This window comes from Spermophilus citellus, assembly GCF_964194105.1.
Source record: "Spermophilus citellus genome assembly, chromosome: 1".
In the NCBI taxonomy this organism is placed as follows: Eukaryota; Metazoa; Chordata; class Mammalia; order Rodentia; family Sciuridae; genus Spermophilus; species Spermophilus citellus.
In genome coordinates, this window is record NC_138182.1 from 31,387,260 (window position 1) to 31,403,711 (window position 16,452).

Genomic DNA, 16,452 nt, shown 5'->3' on the forward strand with positions numbered 1-16,452 from the left:
CTAAAAGTTATATAGGAAAACTACCACAGTAACAATTTTGAAAAATAATAAATTTGAAATGATTGTAATTACCCAGCTTTAAGACTCACTGTAAAACTATAATAATGAAGGCAGTATGGTATTAACAAAGTGATAAATGCATGTATCAGTGGAGCAAAATTGAATTCAAAAGTGGTACCACACATTTATGGGTAATCGATTTTTGGTAAAGGTGCAAAAGCAATTCAATGGAGGAAGAATTGCCATATTCCAAACAAAACAAAACAGAACAAAAACAACTTTGAGAGTTAATTTTTTAGCATTCTGACATTTTTAGTACATATTGAGTATATTTAGTACATATTGAGTATATTTAGTAATATGTGAAAACAACTTCTGAAAAGACTGTTGGGTTCTTAAACTGTAAATTCTGTTAAGATACCATATACAAATATATAATAATAAATCACAGGAGGTTTGGGATTAATTCCTTTATATGTGTATACTTTAAAATTTCCTTCATAGCACAGATGGAATCACATTTAAATCACAATTTTTTGAACTTCCAAATTTTTTGCTGTATTGTTGGAAATAGGCTAATGAAACATAAAATCTGTTTTGAAACAAAGGAAGATATAAATGTGTAATTGCGTAACTTTTAATAAATCCTTAGCTATGTGTTTCTAATTACCCATGACAGTGGTAGTAATTCAGTGTATGAATCTTCGTACCTTCATATCAGGCTGAAGGAAAAGGTAGAAATTACAGAAGAGAGATTTCATGACCCAGGGCAGGTTTAATGATTTCATTTGGCACTTGTGTATTCCATGTGTTCCTACATTTTACTGTGTTGCATTTCAGTGTTTTCCTTATCTGACTTAACAGATAAATGCATTTTATTTTCTTTGACATGAAGCTCCACTTCATGTTTGTACTGACACATGTGACAGTTTGTGTGTCTGGATCTCATCACATATTTTAGACAGTTGTCGTCTTTGAGATTGATTGTTCAGGAGTTCCTTGTGTTAAATTGACTGCTAAATGTGCTTGCAGTTGGAAACTTTTGGTTTAGATCTCTCTAATTTTGAACTGGGAAGGAATCTAACCCTTCTCATTTATTGAGAGATTATTTTTGTGTCTGTGTCACCAGGAAATAAGGATCTTGGGTGTGAATTTAAGTTGATTTCATTCATAGTTTTGTTCTTGTTGTGATCAATCTCACCATAAAGGAGTTTTACAGTGCAGAAATAGTATAGATTCTATGGTCTAAGATATTTTTATGTAATCTAATCTTCTTTTGAAAAATTTCAGTGTTTTTCAGTACTGAAGTAGGCTACGTAAGAAAATGTGAAAAGAATTTTCTCATTTACTGATATTTTAAATCTAACTTGGGACTTAATCTTCTGAATTTATTTTGATGATTAGTTTGCTAGTAAGATTTCTCAAGAGATTAAATGCATGTTTGTCAAAGGGAGAGGGAAGTGGTAATTTTTGTATAAGTTAGTTACATTCTTCTTAACAAAAAGATGTTTCTTTAAAGCCAATCTAGCTGTGATAATTTGCTTGAGTCAGTACAAAGCAAATCAAATAGCTACTTTCTATCTTCTGAGAGCTGCCTTTGAAGTGATCTTAGATCATATATTCATTCTCCATCATTTTACTTATCAACTTTATGATATATTATGTCTCTAACTAAAATACCTCAACAATAATAATGCTTTTTGGATCACATTACATGAATTGTCTACTTTAGTTATTTTAAAAAATTAAGTGAAAAAATGGAATGAAATTACAGTGAAATCAAGTAAAAATCTACATTAGTATACATTTTTAGACTCGAAATATAGTATATGTTTTATTATTTTAAAAATTAGTTATCATTGTACATAGTTACTAAACATTCTCAAGTATTTGTGGGCCAAGACTGTTGTGATATTCCATAAAGCTCTGGAGACATAATAAACATTCTTAGTTATTAACAAGTAGTATTATATGATTTCATTTTCCCCCCTTAGGTCTAGTCCTTATATTTTTATGATACTTGAAATAAATATTATTGCCTCATTTAATTGAAGCATATTAAGAGTTGGAAGAGAATAATTATTTTTTAAAAATTGATAGATTATTAGTGTCATTTTCCTTAAAAAGAGACAGAGTTAAAAACCCATAATGATTCCTGAATTAGAATTTCTACTACTAGAACATATTTATAGTTCTTTCTGTTGAAAAGTTTAGCAATTTTTTTTATCATGTCATAATAGTTAGTACACTTTTTGTCTATCAAATAAAACACTCCTGACAATCTTTTCCTTGGCGTTGCTATACTTTTCAAGAGAATGTTCTGTGTTGTGTATATTAGTTTTGGCTGACAGCTACTTGCTTTTTGGATTATTCTATACATTTAGACCCTCTACAGATGATGTGTTCTAGACAGGAAGTGGTATGTAGGAGATATAGGAATGGGCTGAAGTATCCTTTATATTTGCCTTTGTATCTAGGGGAGTTGGAAATAGGCAAGAATGGAGAGAAATTTTGTATGGCAGTACAAAGAATTTTGCAAGTTTATTGTGAGCCCTGCAGCAATCCGATGCATTTTAGTTACTGGTAAGTTTGTTAAATTATGTTTGAAAATTGTACCTCTTCAAAGATGGCCATCTATTTACTATTACGTCCACCATGTCAAATATACCTTATTTTTAAGATTTTTTTTTTTTGTAAAGATGTGGTATTGCTATTGCATTGGGTTTTAGGTATAAATTAACAATACTTTGGTTGGTGAATGCATGTGACTTTTCAGTTGTTGTCATGGTTAACATTGAAGTGAAATTATTCATGGATAGCATAGTCATGTGTTAAGATTTTGGAATTTTAATAAAATTAATATTTGTTTTTGTAATGGAACGCCATAATATTTAGAGGTCCAAGTTAATTCATTAGATGTTTGAGATTGACTAGTTCTTCTGACATAAATGAAAAATATAATTGTGGCATCCTTGTAATTTTATATGGTTCTAATAGGACGGTGATATATTGTAAGAAATATATATTTTTTTCTGTAGGGACCATTGTGAATTATTTCTAGTCTTTAATTTGGGCAGTGCTGATGTTTAGGAATTCAGTTCTCCCAATAAAACACAATTATATGTGTAGGTAAGAATTTCATGAGCTGATAGGAAGTTGTGTAATATCAATGCAGTTCCTTTATTCTTTGCAAACATTTAAGCAGAAGTATTATATGTAATATAGTGACTTAAGTAGTTATTTGTGAAGTGGCCTTGACTATTGATTTAATTTATTTAAAATGGATTAGATTGCTTACTAGTTGTGCTTCTTTACAGAAACATTTAAAAATCCCAAGGAATTCATTGATAATTGTGTTTTTCTTAAAATGTCTGTCTTTGACTTAAGGAAAAAGTAAAAAAAATTGATTTGTAATATCAATTTAATTTTTTTTGTGGTTTAAGGATATAGGGCCAGTTAATATAATTGAATTTTAATTTCCTGTAATGAAATACTTTATTTCTGGATAGTCTGTTTTTCTAGCTAATGTCATGCAGTCTTAAACAATCATTTTTTTGACAATGATAATGATAATTTTGCTATCATTTCTTCTTATGAGAACATTTGATATGAACAAAAATAGCCACATCATCAGAGAAAGGTGTTATTTGTCAATTCTGTTGAATCCAGAAGAGCTAGAATTATTCAGAACTAGAACTTCATATTCCTTTTGGGCTTTAATAGTCTTCAAGTTTTCTCATTACAAAATTTCCCAAGTGCTTAAAATATATTTAGAAATTTGTAACTTTGCCCTTTCTTAAGAACGCAAATAGGTGAATTAGGTTATATCATAAAATATTTTAGGTAGACACTATTTTAATTCCCAATAGAGAATGGTTTACAGAAATTTATTATAAATGATATTAAATATATACATTAGAGGAAAATATATATTCATTTTCAGGAATACTACATTCATGTATCAGTGCTGCTTGTTGAAAATTGTCATGTAATTGTGAAGAAAACATGTTATTAAAGCTTAATTCAATGCAATCATTTATTTTTCTTTGGTTTCTTCATTCTTTCATCTAGCAGACATACCAAGTGCTTAATCTTTGTCTGAAACATATCTTTGTGTGCTTTTATGTGTTTGTGTGTACACTGTGTAATTAATTGCAACTTTTCATTTCAGTATTACACAAATCATGTCTTTGCTCTCATACATTTTCTGAGGGCATACATGGATATAAGTGACATGTTATATATTTCTTTGGAATTTTTTTAACAAAGTATTTTTGAAAAATAGGTCTAAGTAATAAATTTATTAAAAAATAGGTGCATCTTTCCAAAATAATGTTGTGTACATATTTAAAATTCTGATAACCAGATACTCAAAAGACTATTATGATAAACTCTTAATTATGGAAAGATACCTGTGTTTGTTTATGTTGGATTAACTTGAAGTAGGAAAAAAATATATATATATACACACACATATATATATATGTATAAATAAACTTGGATGTTTAATGTAACAATATAAAAGTACATAGTTACTTTCCAATTTATTTAATTTGACAAAAGGATAAAATTAGTTTTCTCATTCTTGTAAGAAATGTATTCATATATAAAGCAAAATAGCAGTTGTCAGCAAAATAGGAATTAGTATTGAATATTTGTTATCATATGACACAACAAACTACTTAAATGGAATACTTTCATGTTTATAATAAACATTTAATGATTACAAAATGAAATTATCTGTACTTTACATGCAGTGCTACTCTTTTGGCATTCCTGGTTGAACTCCTTAAAAGTTCAGTAGCCATGCAAGAACAGATGCTGGGTGGAAAAGGCTTTTTAGTCATTGGCTACTTACTTGAAAAGGTAAGTGTTACATGTTGATGGTTTTATTGTGTAGCTTTCATACCTAGACAGCTGACTGTCACTAATTATATTTTCTGTAACTTCCCTTTCCATTGACTGCATAATGGTTATAATGTTGTTAATTCAAGACGTTTTTTATATCATGAGATAGAAGTTTAGACGTAGAATTAAAATGGGTGTTAGAAGTGTAAGTAATTAAGAAATTTTGATTGAAAACAGAAACATTCTTCCATGTACCTTTATTCAAGTTGCAAGTATCCTTTCTTTTAATTTTGTCCCCTATTCCTTTGCTATCTTTACACTCAGATTAAGTTTCTTAGAAATCTTATTATATTTGTTTTACTTAAATGGATTTCCTTTTTAGGTTTTGCTTTATTTTTCAATTATAAGATTAAAATTTTTATTTTTGGTGGCAGAAACATTATTTTGTACTGTTATCCTTGCATTTAATATATTTGAATATTCAAAGCAACTTTTGTCTATATATATAAACAGCACAAATATTTTTTTCATTCATCTCATTTATGTATTTTTATGACATCTGCTTTAGTCACAGTTGTTCTATTGTAGCAATGAATGTTGAATATTGATGATGGTGTCTTAATAGATTGGATTTCCATTAACAATTAAAGTGAAATTTCATGTGTAAAGGGATTTTTAAAGAAAAATATTAGTTTTCCTGTGAGTTCTCTTTTTATCATTTAATTTTAATACTTGGCTGCTCTTAAGTATGAAATTATTTGAGAATTAACTAATAAAGGTAATATCTCAACTAAGAGAAATTAACTCATTTTTACCATGGGAAAGAAAATGAAGACTTGCAGATAGTTTTTGTTTCACATTTAATTATGTTACATTTGAAATACCTGCAGCCTGTCTTTTCTTTGAAGTAAGTGTTGCCCTTTCTTTGAAGATTAATAATTGAAGAGTAGTATATTATTAAATAGATTGATCACTGTTAGCATTTCTTTGTGGAGGCTTCCCCCACCCCAGTAACATTATTATAACTCCATTGAGACTTATCATTTATTTTTTCAAATGATGGAATATCGTTATCCTATATCTCGAGATTAAGAATTATTTAGAAGATTTATAAGTTATATTTATAAGTTACATTTCATGAATTAAATGGAATGCCTTTTGGCAGGATCACTGTGTTATTATTTTTTTTTTTTTACTGGGGATTTATCAGCATAATTTTGAAGTGAACCCTTTAACATTCAAAATTAGCCTAAAATTAAAAACACTATAAGAGATCTTCAAACCAAAACTATTCTTTTTAAGAATTAATATCTTTATAGCTATATCGTCACTTATTCAAAATATCTCATTGTAATTTTAATTTGCATCCTTTTTTATTATTTTTGACTGGGCATTTTCTTATATATGTTTATTAGACATTTATTTTTTCTGTGAAGTGTTCGTACATATCCCTTACCATTTATTTCTGTATCTAAGACCCCTGCACTGAGGCAATCTATAATCTACTTTGTCTCTATGAATTTGCCTATTCTAGATATTTCATATAAATGGAAAAGTATAATATTTGTTTTGTATCTGGTTTATTTTGCTTAGCATTATGTTTTCAATGTTCATCAGTTATATATCAAAACTTTATTCCTTTTGTTAGTAAATAATATATGTTCACGTTTTGTTTTTCCATTCATCAGTTCATAGACATTTGTTTCCACGTCTTTAAAGTTAAAGTTTGGTTTCTAGAATGACTTAATGATGTTGAACATCTTTACATGTACTTATTGACTGTTTCCACATGCTCATTTTCTATTTATTGTTATTTTTCTTCATAGAAATATTTTCAGATCTTTTGCCCATTTAAAAAACATGGGGTGTTTGTCATTTTATTATTGAATTGTTGGAATTCCTTTTTGCTTTTATTTTTGGTTCTGGGAATTGGTACTGGGAATTGAAATCAGAAGCTCTTTACCACTGAACTCTGTCCCTAGACCTTTTTTTTATTTTTTTTTATTTTGAGACAGAGCCTAAGTAGCTTAGGGTCTTGTTAGGTAGCTGAGGCAGGCCTTCAAGTTGTGATGCTCTTGTCTCATCCTCATGATTTGCTGGGATTACAGGATTGTGCCAGTGCACCCAACTGAAGGTGTTTCTGAGCTATTCTTGAAGCAGTTCCTTATTAAAGGTGTGACTTGCTAAGATATTCTTCCATTGATGGATTACATGTTTTAATTTGTGTTTACCTGTTTAATTTGTGTTGTCCTGTTAAGTTGGACATTTTCATATGCTTATTTTGTCCTTTTTGTTGTATTTTTTAAAAATATGTTTAAATTTTTGCACATTTTGTTTTGGATTGTCATTTTCTTTTTAGTATGTTGAAATTCTGTATATATTCTGAGTATGTGTACTTTGTTAGATATTTACTACGAATCTCTCTTCTTTTTTGACTTGTCACTCTCAATGGAGTTTTTTGATGAATAGAAGTTCTTAATTTTAACAAAGCTCAAATTTTCAGTTTCTTCTGTGAGTAGCCCTTATATGATTAGCCCTTATATATCCCAAATCCATGAGTCTATTCTGTTTTCTCTGAATATTTCGCTTTGTCTTTCGTATTTAAATCTGTAGTCCCTCTGGAATTGAAACTTATATATGGCATGAAAAATAAAATCAGGGTTTTTCTTTTTAAATTTTCTTCCATATACAAATGATTCCCAGTTCATGTTGGTTTGACTTAAATACTTAATTTTTTTTGACCATTGTGGTGTACCATAACATTCAGTAGAAACTGAATTCAAGTTTAAAATTAGATCTTTTCCTATGCTAGTGATATGTGATAGGATCATCCCCTGATGCTGAGCAGTGGTATCGAGCCACAGATTACAGTAAAAACATGATCGTGAGGTTAAACAAATAATACTTGACATTGTACTGTGTTGCTGAGTTATGATGATCAGTAGACTAGGCGTATTGAATGTATTTTCAATTTAAAATACTTTCAACTTATAATGGCTTTATTGGAATGTAACCCCAATGTAAGTTGATGAGCATCCACATGTATCTACCTGGTTCAACACCATTTATTAAAAAATAATTTTTGACTGCATAGCAATCTAGTCTTTGTCAGGTAACCATATGAGAATGGAATTGATTTATTTTCTATTTGAGGGAACATAATAGTGATATTAATAGTATATTGTTTTCTTTAATAGTGATATTGATAGTATATTGTTGTCTTTTTTAATAGTATATAATTCAACTATAGTTTTGTTCTTCAGGATTACCTTTGCTACCCTTAAGTCTTTAAATTCCCACATATTGTCAATTTTCTGAAGAAAATGTTAGCATTTTAATTGTATTATATTGATATTATTATATTAAATATTTTATTTTATGTATATTTAGGTCCTCTTTTGTAATTTTCTACATAGAAAATTTGCTTTCAATGAATGTATTCTCATTAAACTAATATATTTGACATTTTTAATTTTTCAAATTTTTAATTTTTACTGATATATAGATTATAATTGATGTTTATATTGAGTTGTTATGCTATTATTGATACTCCTGTATTAATTTTAGTAGTTTATAGTTTTTTCAAGAAATTTTCTTTGTAGACAACAATATCATCTGAAGATGACAGTTTTATTTCTTCCTAATATTTATTTATTTTATTTTTTACCCTTGCTTTTTATTATGCTCTACTACACTGTTAAATAGAAGTTGTTATATAGTAGGCATCTAAGTCTTATTCCTGATCTTACAGGCAATGCTTTTAATAATTAGCCACTTAGTATGGTGTTACAGATTACTTTGGAGATTTTTAAATCATATTAAAGGTATACATATAGTTTGCTAAGAGTTTTCTTTTTTAAATGTTTTTTTAAGTTATAATTGGGCACAATACCTTTATTTTATTTGTTTATTTTTATGTGGTGCTGAGGATCAAACCCAACGCCTTGCATGTGCTAGGCAAGTGAGCATTCTACCGATGAGCCAGCCCCCTAAGAATTTTCTTTATCATAAACATGTTGAATTTTATCAAATTCTTTTTCCTCATTATTTGAGATTTATTATGTTTGTACATTTTTCTTAAGTTAGTTGATTTCTAGATGTGAAGCTCCCAGTTACTTTTAATTCTACAACTATTCCAATCAGGTCTTCATTATTATATTATACTTCCCTTAATATGGCTTATGTCACTGTCACCATAGGATAATGTGGTTATTTCTTAGTTTTCATATTACTTGGCTTGTTAATAACATTTTGATTGAATGCTTTCTCCTTGAAATCTTTCCTTTATTGTGTTTTATGACATCTAGCTATCTTTCTCTTCTTCTGTTTACTTCCTTTCCCTCCTCTTATTCTCCCTAGTATCTTTTTCTCATGTTTCTAAAGACTGCCTTGTCTTCTTGTTTACTCTGGAAAACTTTCCTCTTTCTGTCTATGTATCTTTCCCTAATTGAGCTTATCCATTTTGTTGTTTCAGAATCCTGTAAAAAGTAATTGCTCTTAAAGTTGCTCCCATTTTCACTTCCACTTGGATGCCTAATAATCTTCAGAAATCTAGATTATGCACATATTTTCATTTTCCTCTCCAATCTTTTCTGTCTTGTTTATCTTATTGAGAAGTAGTTCAGACCAAAAACATTAATTCTTTTTGACTCTCCTTTTTTTCACACTAGATCCAAACTCTAAGCAAATTATGTTGTCTTACTGTCAAAATATATCTAGAATCAGTTGTTAATTCCTGCTTTTTAATCTATTTCTTAATACATACATCCATTGATATCATCTTAGATCAAACCATTATTCTCTTTTATCATTTGTTATGCCCAGCTCATTTTTTATTTGTACTCAGACTAGTTCTTCTGAAGTGCTTCAAATTTTAATACTTCATTCTTCTCAGAATAAAATTTTAAGTCTCAGACCTCTGATATCAATCATATCTTACCACTCTTCTTTCTTGCTCTATTTCAGCCACATTTGATTCTAGCCATATTTGGCCATAAAAGGCTCTGTTTCCTTAAGCATGTGCTAATTTCAAGACTTTGGTTTTACTTTTCCCATTTCATCCATCACTTTGTGTGTGTTGGGGGGCGGGCAGCGGGACAGATGTCCAAATGGCATGATTCTATGCTGCATTCAGGATTTTTGCTTATGACATTTCATCAGAGAAGTCTTTTCTGACCACTTTACATAAAATGACACCCCTTCCGTAATCTTCACTGTCTCCCTACTCTACTGATTTTTACAATATTATTCTGACATGTTTTATATTTTTTTCCACTTATTTGATGCTTCCTTCCACTTCCACTTTATGAAAGTGGGGAAAATGTTTATCTCACCTTTTTATATTTTATTTTGTATAATCAGCATGTAGAATAGTGACTTGTCTTCAATAATATTTGTTGAATTAAATAAATATTTTTTTCTGGTTACCTATAAAGAATAGCTTTTTCATCTATCTCAGATGAACACTTAACACTGTTTTATTTTTAAACAATTAGTGGCCAGGAAGGTAGTATACTTTAACAGAGTTTCCATTTTTAATTTCTTACCAATAACAAATCACTTAGCTTTTATCTTCTTGTCTTAGAAGGTTCAAATTAGGTATTTAAAGAAGGCAGTTTAATGAGAGGTCTTATTTAACACATTTATATTGTTTCATGAAAAAAATTTAAGGTGGTTTTGTTTAATTTTGCCAAAATTCAGACTTATAGAAATCTTAGAAGATCAACAAGATCCTTTTGGTTGTAGTTTAGAGAAAATGTGATTCAAAGTAACTTAAACATTAGGAAATATACTAACTGATGGTACTGAAAAATGATTTATCAGAATATTGTCAGGAAGCTGATGGCCTGTTCAACATGGTTTATTGAGAAGAATTTAATGCAAGATTATTATAAAAAGTGTGGGCATTTTAAAGGAATCCTACAAGGTTGAAAAGGAGAGAAGTGAGAGTTTAGCAAATACAAAGAGAAAGGTATTATAGTTGTTGCACAAGGATGTGTGACTGGTGTGTGGTTTTCAATAAAGAATTGAAGTATATTGAACTGGATTACAGTACCCTAACTCCAGTTTCTTCCAGTTCTTTAGCTTCCTGCTGATGTCTCCACTGGTCAAACTCAAGGAAACCAATATTCAAGAGAACTTCCCATTCATAGAAAGGGCAGCTGTAATCTTTTGTAGTTACAGCTAAACCCTTATATCTGGGGGAGAAAAAAGAGAACTCTTTATTTAAATTTTAATCTTACTCAGATTCTTCTCTCTAATTTGATTGATAGCTTAGTTCTTGCCTACTTTTGAACCAACATTGGTTTTAAGGAAAATGCTAAATTTTGATGCTGGATGTCTGAGTTAATTATCCCCTCCAAACAACAACAACTGATTGATATGATTAGATTATTGGAGCTGATCCTTGAAGTCTTTGGGAGGTGCAAAATGGATATTGAGGATCAACTACTTTATGATATACCTCTACTAATTAAACTATTTTCCCACAACATTATTTCATTATTTAATATATAATCACACACAGGACACACACACACACACACACACAAACACACACACATGCATACGGGGGGGGGGAGAGAGAGAGAGAGAGAGAGAGAGAGAGAGAGAGAGAGAGAGAGAGAGAGAGAGAGAGAATGTTTTTTGCAACAAAAAGGAACATTTTTGGCAACCCATTACATTGTGGGCTGATGTAAATGTTGGGGAGATCTTTCTTTATTAAATAGAAGTTTCTCCTTGTAACATACATTGTTCCTATTTGGCTTAGTTAATTATGAAGTGGATACAATAATTTTTTAATTTCTCATTTTCCATTTCCAAATATGTTTAGTCATGTCTTATATAGTACTTCTTAAAATTATATATCCTGTCTTCCTAATGTCATATGGCTGAAGAAGTTGCATTTTCTATGAGGTTCACATTGTGCTCTTTTCTAAGATTTACAGATTTATGACTACAGGTTGTTCAAATATAAGTCTCTTTATAAAATAGCTTTACTTGAGGAAATGATGTAAATACAAAAATAGAAAAATTTTTAAAGTATGAGCCAGGGTAAACATTTTTTTAAAAAAACAGTTGGATATCTTCTTTCATGCTTTCCTAATTGCTTTTGATTTTTTCTTTTTAATTATTATTTATAATTTATTTAAAAATTTTATTTATTTATTATTATATGCATCACAACAGAGAAGTGCATTACATTCATAATTTTTTTGCATTGCAATTCTTAATATGCCTTTATACCATAATTTATCAAATCTCTGTTTGTATATAAGGTATATTGAAACCAAATTCACATCTTCATACATAAATTTTGTATAATGATGACCATCTCCTTCCAGTATCCTTACTATTCCCATTCTCCCTCCCTTTTCCTCCCACCCCTATTCTCTATCTAGAGGTAATCTTTCTCTCTTGCTCTCCCTCTCAACCCCATTTTGAGTCACCCCCCTTAAAACATTTGGCATTTGTTTTTTTTTGGAATTGGCTAACTTCACTTAGCATAATCTTCTTTAATGCCATCAATTTCCCTGCAAATGCCATGATCTTATTATTTTTTAGTGCTGAGTAATATTCCATTGATGTTTTTATCTATGCTATTTTTGAATTTGATATGAATTCAATTAAACATTCACTGAGAAATTAAGAAAGGTACTGAAAAGGTAAAAGTTGAATACGATGGTGTCCTTTTTTCTATTAGTAAAGAAAGATCTCTGATTTACTAATAGTAATACATGAAGAAGGAATATGTACTACTTACAGGTAGAGGTGACTTAATGTTGAAGAAAATATTTATTTTATACCTAAATAGATAAAATTTTAGAAAAATATTTCTTTAAGGTCAATTTTAGAACTGAAAACAATATGATAGCATTAAATGGTATACAAAAACAGCCAATACTTGGACACAGCCACATCAGTGTTTATAGCAGCACAATTCATAATAGCTAAACTGTGGAACCAACCTAGCCCCTTCAGTAAATGAATGTATAAAGAAAATGTAGTATATATACACAATGGAATATTATTCAGCATTAAAAGAGAATAAAATCATGGCATTTTCAGGTAAATGGATGGACTTGGAGAATATAATGCTAAGTGAAGTTAGCCAATCCCAAAAAACCAAATGCTGAATGGTTTCTCTGATTTAAGGATGCTGATTCATGATATGCTGCAGGGAGGGGGAGTGGGAATGGGAGGATTAAATGAACTCTAGATAGGGAAAAGGGGAAAAGAGGAGGAAGGGGAAAGGAGGGAACATAAGGATAGGAAAGACAGTGGAATGTAATGGTCATTGTTACCCTAAGTACATGTAAGAAGACATGAAGGATGTGACTCTACTTTGTGTACAACCACAGATGTGAAAAATTGTGCTCTATACGTGTAATATGAATTGTAATGCATTCTGTTGTCATATATACCAATTAAAGATAAATAAATAAGCTTTTCACTGATGCACCACCTTAAAAAAAAAAAAAAAGAACCGTAGAAGGCCTCATATACCGTTTTTGGCATACCTCTTACAACGTGGAATAAGTTCAAACAATAAATAAAGTAAGCTATTTAAAATTATAAATAGTGAAGAAACTGTCCAAAGTTTTAAATAATCATCCATCTCTTAATTTTATTCTTCTTGAATGAAATATTTTAGAGTTTAACATTCTACAGTTTTTCATTGAAGCTTCTTTAATATGAGTGCCTAATCTTTTACTTTTTTTTGAAACTCAAAGGTTTGTTTTTGACCTTGGCTCTCACCTTAATAACTCAGCTATTTAGTAGAATCTTCTCTGTCTCGCCTAAAATTTTTATATAAAGAATAAGCCATTGTAAAATTTCTAAAATCTACATAGATACTTTATCTTTCTGTGTTTTGGTTTTGATTTCCATGCTTTAATTGCACATATTAATGGTGTTTGTCAGTATGTTTTTCATTGTTAAAATCCAGCCTTCTCTTACTCACTGTCCTCTAAAGTCCCACCTTCTAGTAATCATTACTCTTCTACATTTAGGTCAATTTTCATCTTGTTTTCTCTCATGTGGAAACAGTTGATATTTTTGTCAAACACAATTATTGATGTAAAATCACTGTTAGCTTTATCATAATTTGAACCAATGAAGTTCTGTTACCATCTTCTCAATGAAACCACTTATGTTTCAACAGATTTTTATCTGTTCCATGTTTTTTTTTATCATGTACTTATAGCCTAAAACATTTTATATATTTCCCTGTCAGTTTTATATATTGTGTGTCCCTGCTTTTTCCCCCTAGAATATAAATTCTGTGAAGCCAGGCTTTTTTTTTTTTTCCTTTGAGTTTTGTTAATTTCTCTTTCTACAGTGTCAAGGAGAGTAGCTGGCAAATAGTAAGTACTCATGTGTATTTTCGAAATGACTAAATGAAAAGTCTTAAAATCTACCTCTAGGATAAAAGAAATGGATGCAAAGCTGTTTATTATGAATTGAGGATATAGTGAGTGAGTGACTCAAACTGGTATCTTGGCAGTGAAATTGGCCCAAGAAAATACTATGTTTGGCTTAACAAAAAGTTTTTAAGTTTTAAATTTTATTTCCTTTGGGAAATAAAACCAGGAGTGGTCCTCATTACTCTTTATTTTCTCTTACCCTGATTTACACATTGTTGTTAACTATTTGCAATCATTTGAGTTCCTGGTCCCCTATATAGTATTTTGAAAATGCATGACATACTTAGGTCAGATTTATGGAGTTTTTTCTTGATATGAGCTTGAGAAATATAGGTAACTCATGGGTGGTAAAATTGGTAAGACAGTTTTAGTCCTTTGTATACCCTGATAATACTGTACTGATATTTGGATTTCAGTCAGTGGAGAATGGGGAGAAAGGAGCAATGTGATATGTACCTCAGAGTTTAGTGACGGGTGATTTTTTACTCTATGATGGTGTGGATGGTTATACTACAGAAGAGTAAGAAAAGATTTGCGTACAAAGATATGATTTCAACATCTGAATTTAAATTATTTGCTTTAGGAAGGACATTTTTTCTATCTTAATATATTTGTCTGAAATTATGTCATGGGATAGTATTGTCCAGTTAAAATATATGCAGCTTAAAATATTTTAGTGAAAAGCTCCAGTAAATTAAAAAAAAATTTAACCTAGTATATGTAAAATATTATCATTTTAATGTACATTTAATAAAAATAAATAAGGTTTTCTTATTTTGATACTGAATATCAAAATCTACTATATACATCCTTATAGCACATTTCAATTTGAATTAGCTACATTCTAAATGCACAGTTGTCATGTAGAGCTAATGGCTACTGTATTTGACAGTGCAAATTTAAAGTTTGGTTTGACTTTTGGGAATGAGGTCTATCATTTATCTAAATACTCTCCATATTTGTGATGGCAACTGACAATTTCTTAAGGGAACACTCAGCGCAGGAGTATATGAAGCTGTAGAAGCAAAAGTTATCATCCAAGGAGTATATTTCTAGAGAAAAAAAGAAGCAAATAATTAATATTTAGGCATAGGTCATTAAGGAATAAACTGAGGATCCTGAAAGCCAAATGAGGACAGTGTATGCAGGAAAGGCAGATGTTTTAATAAATTGTGAATAGATCAGAAGGGTTTTAAAGCAAGATGTATTGCATTTATTAATGTGGAACTCATTTGTAAATTTTGAAGGAAGGATTCAGTGGAATGGTGAGGCCAGTGTATTTTCCTTTTGGTTTGTAGCTAGTTTAAGTGAAAGCACTTCTTATTTCCAACGTCTTTTTTCCCCCATTATTATGATAATTATTTCATTCTTAATTTCTGTGTCTAAGATCTCTTGTTTGTAATTTTCTAAATTCAATTTATACCTTAGTTTTAGCTGGAGCGAACAGTGAGTTTATTTAACCTGATTTATTTACTGTAATTGTTCTAGAAAAGGCTTCAAATAATGAACCATCACTCAAAAATTCTAAAATACAACATTTTCTAATATAATTGCATTTTTAATAATAAAGAAAATATAACATTTTGTATTTAAACTGTTAGGGGTAGTTTCAAAAATTAATATAAACTTTTGCTTTATCAGCAATTACACAATTTGATATTTACAGATATTTTCAATAGAATTTCTGTTTTCTTCCCTTAGTCATCAAGGGTTCATATAACTAGAGCTGTCTTGGAACAATTTTTATCCTTTGCAAAATACCTTGATGGTTTATCTCATGGAGCACCTTTGCTGAAGCAGCTTTGTGATCACATTTTATTCAACCCAGCCATCTGGATACACACACCTGCAAAGGTATGAATTGTATTCTCATTCAAAAGTAAATTTAGTGTTATAAATTATAGTTACTGGATTTAAAGTATCTAGTTTAAGCCATTTTGAATTTTGGATTTATTTTATAGTCAACCCAAGGCAGTTGTGTTAGTACAGAGATGTAAATTTTAAATATGTAAATACTAAAATAGATGAAAGTATAGTTAAACATTAAGCTTGGTGAAACACTATTCTGATGTTATTAGATGTGATTCATCCTTTCCAAGGAAGAAGATTTGATACACTGATAGTTGTAAGGCTAGGAGAATAAAACAGATATCTAATTGTATCATTAACATTATGATCA

General features: G+C 29.8%; 1 protein-coding gene across 6 annotated transcripts in view; it reads left to right on the forward strand.

The window, feature by feature from the left end:
- NBEA (neurobeachin) overlaps positions 1 to 16,452 on the forward strand; it is a 638,449-nt gene that overhangs the window by 134,913 nt on the left and 487,084 nt on the right. For all 6 annotated transcript variants that reach the window (XM_081293195.1, XM_081293196.1, XM_081293198.1 and 3 more), the window contains exons 11-12: positions 4,758 to 4,866; positions 15,975 to 16,127. In XM_081293195.1, coding sequence (XP_081149321.1) covers positions 4,758 to 4,866; positions 15,975 to 16,127 — 262 coding nt within the window. The remainder of the gene's footprint in view (positions 1 to 4,757; positions 4,867 to 15,974; positions 16,128 to 16,452) is intronic.